Source organism: Apium graveolens, chromosome 2, assembly GCF_009905375.1.
Source record: "Apium graveolens cultivar Ventura chromosome 2, ASM990537v1, whole genome shotgun sequence".
In the NCBI taxonomy this organism is placed as follows: domain Eukaryota; kingdom Viridiplantae; phylum Streptophyta; class Magnoliopsida; order Apiales; family Apiaceae; genus Apium; species Apium graveolens.
Genome location: NC_133648.1, coordinates 34,464,926 through 34,468,578, shown reverse-complemented (window position 1 = coordinate 34,468,578; position 3,653 = coordinate 34,464,926). Strand labels below are relative to the sequence as shown.

The following is a 3,653-nucleotide window of genomic DNA, read 5'->3' as shown; positions in this document are numbered from 1 at the left end:
ATCAACTGATTAACTAAATATCTGACCCACCCCAGCTAAGAATTATAAGTACATACAATCACTTGTATATCTATCACCAACTTATCTTTGCCCTTTATAAGTTTCTTTTCTTAAACATTCTCCTCTAGATTTTCTACCTCCTCCATGATAAAAACATTCATACAGCTAAACCTGTATTAGTTAAAAATTTTAAGATTGATTAATCATGGAGGAGAAGATAAATTATGAACATGGTTCAAGCACTGAATCTGTGTTTAGTGGCTTTGGATCTTCCTCAGGTCTTAACACTCCTGCTGGCTCCGACTTGGATTCGATAGAGAGCGAGGAAGATGATTTCATGGCGGAGTTGACCCGAAAAATGGCTGAGAACATGCTTCTTGAAGAAGATGATAACAAGTCTTCCCCTGTTTCAGGCAACACCGCTAAGGTATCACCTATTTCAACTTATAAGTCGCTTGTTCAAGTACACCGTCATATCTCAGAAAAAGTCCATTTTAGCCTACAAACCTTATAAATCTTGTCGGTTTTCATGATACAAACACAATCCTAATAGTATAAATTTCGTCGGTTTTAACGGTACAAACACAATCCTAATAATACAAATCACTCGTCTTGTCTGGATAAATTTGAATAACTTAATACGCTGCGCTAAATTAGTTTGTATTTAAACGAAAGGTTGTACCTGCATATCTCTGGCCAGGTGCTAACAAGAAAATTATAAAACTGTTTTCATTTTCTTAATTTAGAAGTTTTGGAGTATTAAGTGTCTTCTGTTTGTAGAATACTACTATACTAGTAATATATTAAATTGGTATATTTGTGCAGTGTTACCGAAATCAACATGAAAAGAAGGCTCATTTTCAACACCAACCAAGAAACAGCGAATATGGGTATGCCCATGCAAGAAGGCCGGGTTTTGTGAGTGCAGCACAAGCCGGGTCGGGTATGAGAGTGGTGTTTCTCGGGTCGAGAAATGGGTCATCCGGAACTGGTGTTTTCTTGCCATCACAAGCTACCAATAATACCAATATTATTAACTCAGCCTATGATCATCAGTACCGTAAAAAGCCAGGTATGTCATGCCATGTACTCTAATATACTCCACCTATTTATTTTGAAATTTCTCAACTCTTAAATGACGTATTGTAGTTTGTTTTGTACCGTGTAATAGATTCTAATTAAGATTCTTTGACTTTAGAATCTAACTTTTTGAAATTTATTTATTTTTGGGTGTACTGAATTATTTGGTGTTTGAGATGTGACTTGTGTGACCCATCTTCCTCTGTATTACTATTGTATTTTCTACATTTTTCATTTACGTGAGTCCTGGTGCTGCACATGCAGTAGATGTGCTATCTGTTGGAATATTTTCGGCAGAAGAATTTTTTAAATTTCTAATTCCGTCACTATATAAAATCAAGTCGATCATGTGATTCTCTCGATTGACATTCATAAATTATTTCAGCAGATTTTCAAAGTTTATTAAAATTTTGTTTCAGTTTCGACCAATTTTTAAAACTATTTTGAGTATTTTTCTGGAATCGGTAGGTCTCTTGATTCCGTAAGTGATGTATGTATGTACTGTCGTGCTGATCATTTGGAATCTTTTTTGTTAGGGGTCCAGCAAGTGGGCTTGACAAGGCCTTTTAACTTACATAACCAATTATTGATTGCCATAATGCCTTGTGCTTGTAACACTGGATTTGGTTTTGTTTATCTGCATTATTGACTAATTGTCTGATTCATGCCACTACATGATTAGTTTACATTACAAGAAACTGCATCTAATCCATCTCATTAATTAGTATAGGACCGTGTCGGTGAGTTGATTATTTATCATGGTATCGGAGCTTGGTTTTCTGAACTTTGTACCTTGTTTTTCATCAGTATGCTCCACAGTTCTGGTACCAGAAAGAGTATTACAGACTCTAAAGCAACATTTTGAGAAGAGATCGAATGGTCATGGAGGGATGCAATCACACACACAACAGAATCAACGGCTGCAGTCGCACGAGATCAATAATCAGGAGCTGCAACTTCCCCAAGAATGGACTTATTGATCATCCAAACATTAATAATGACTGCAATCTGCAATGGTCAAATTAAACTAGTCAAGAATAATCACAACACAAGAACAAAATATTCTTTGTCAAATAAGGAATCTTATAGATGCAGGTTTAGTAATCACCATATGAATACATGGTGCTGATAACTATGATGTGCCTATCTTTTCTTTGTAAATAAATAGTTGTATAATTTATGGAAATCAATAAATGGTTGTTTTCTTATTTTTTTAATGCGCTCATACAGATTTTATCTTATATTTCCTTGTATCTGATTGTCTGCTTCTATATTTTCTTCTGAACTTACTGGTAAAGACTGTTGAGCAAAAACTCATTTTGACACAATACTATAATCACTCAAAACTAAATTTATTGTAAACATATTATTTATGTCAACTGGAGTTAGGTTTATGAAACGCTGGGGTTAAAATATTTGTAATACTCATGTGTAACTAAAAAACTAAATTCAAAAGTCGAATTACTTATATTTAGCTCTTATATTAGGTCAAAGAACCCATAGCTCTAAAGTCTAAAATCTTATTATGTTAAAATAAGATCATAATAAGGTCATATAGTATATTTTTACGGAAATGATGTAAAAAAAAAAGAAGATCATGTTTAGATATAAATAATTTTAGCATATGAACCTCACAAGTCTCATCGGTTTCAAAAGTACAAACTGCAGGCCACACTAATATTAAGATAATTACAAACTGCAGGCCACACACTTGTCAAAAGAAAATACTGCAGAGAGTTTGTTCTCTTTTTCATAAAAGGATAAAGGCAGACTCAGAAGCAGCTTCGTCTCATTTCGATTATTTAATGCAATTTAGATGTTTCTGTTTGAAGAGCTCGATTGGATAATCCTCCCAGTAGTCAAGGATTTTTTTTTCAGTTAACAGTCGTTCATCCAGAGAATTATTATAATTGAATACTATTTATAGGCTACTGTTTTAAAAAACAAAAATGGGAGTTAGTCGGTAGAATCAGCTTATAAAGTTATAATAGTAAATGATTTATTCTGGGTTGTTAACCGTTGTTCATCCGAGATTTATTAAACTTATAGCTAATAAACTAGGGGATGGGTCTGTGGCAACCGTTTGTGACATATGTGTTAAGTAATAAACGCTTTTTAAGTTGTTGATGAAACCAAGAACGGCTGATATTAAAACAATAAGGCACAACGATCGCGGACAATGTCAGACGGACCGCGGACAATGGAGGAAGAGCCGCCCCTTGTGAAGAAAGAGTAAATGGACTTGTACCCGCCGATGAGGAGGCTTATAGGGCCAAAAATTGGATCAAGACATGTAATTGGATGAGTGGTATTGAACAAAACTACTTGGTGATCTCTCATCCAAATCCGTACTTTCTTCTGATCTTGAATTTAGGCAACAACACGCCGGATGAAAAATAAAAAAAATCTGGATGAAATCGTGGTGAGCTTGTTGAATGTGGTCGGATTGCCGATATCAAAAAGTTGAGACCTCGTGAGGGGTGTAATATGGACCAAATGCGCATTGAATATGTGAAGGGTTGGGTTTCACACCTAACGGGAGGGACAGAAAGGGAACGCGGGACATGCTTTGC

The 3,653-nt window shown here is 35.1% G+C and overlaps 1 protein-coding gene across 1 annotated transcript; it reads left to right on the top strand.

Annotated features, from left to right (window-relative positions):
* The first annotated feature begins 55 nt into the window (after nt 1-55).
* Nucleotides 56-2,289, top strand: LOC141707275 (uncharacterized). The gene is made up of 3 exons (XM_074510336.1): nt 56-427; nt 826-1,072; nt 1,888-2,289. The coding sequence occupies exons 1-3, from the start codon at nt 206-208 to the stop codon at nt 2,058-2,060; spliced, it is 642 nt and encodes a 213-aa protein (XP_074366437.1). The 5' UTR covers nt 56-205; the 3' UTR covers nt 2,061-2,289.
* The last annotated feature ends 1,364 nt before the right edge of the window (nt 2,290-3,653 follow it).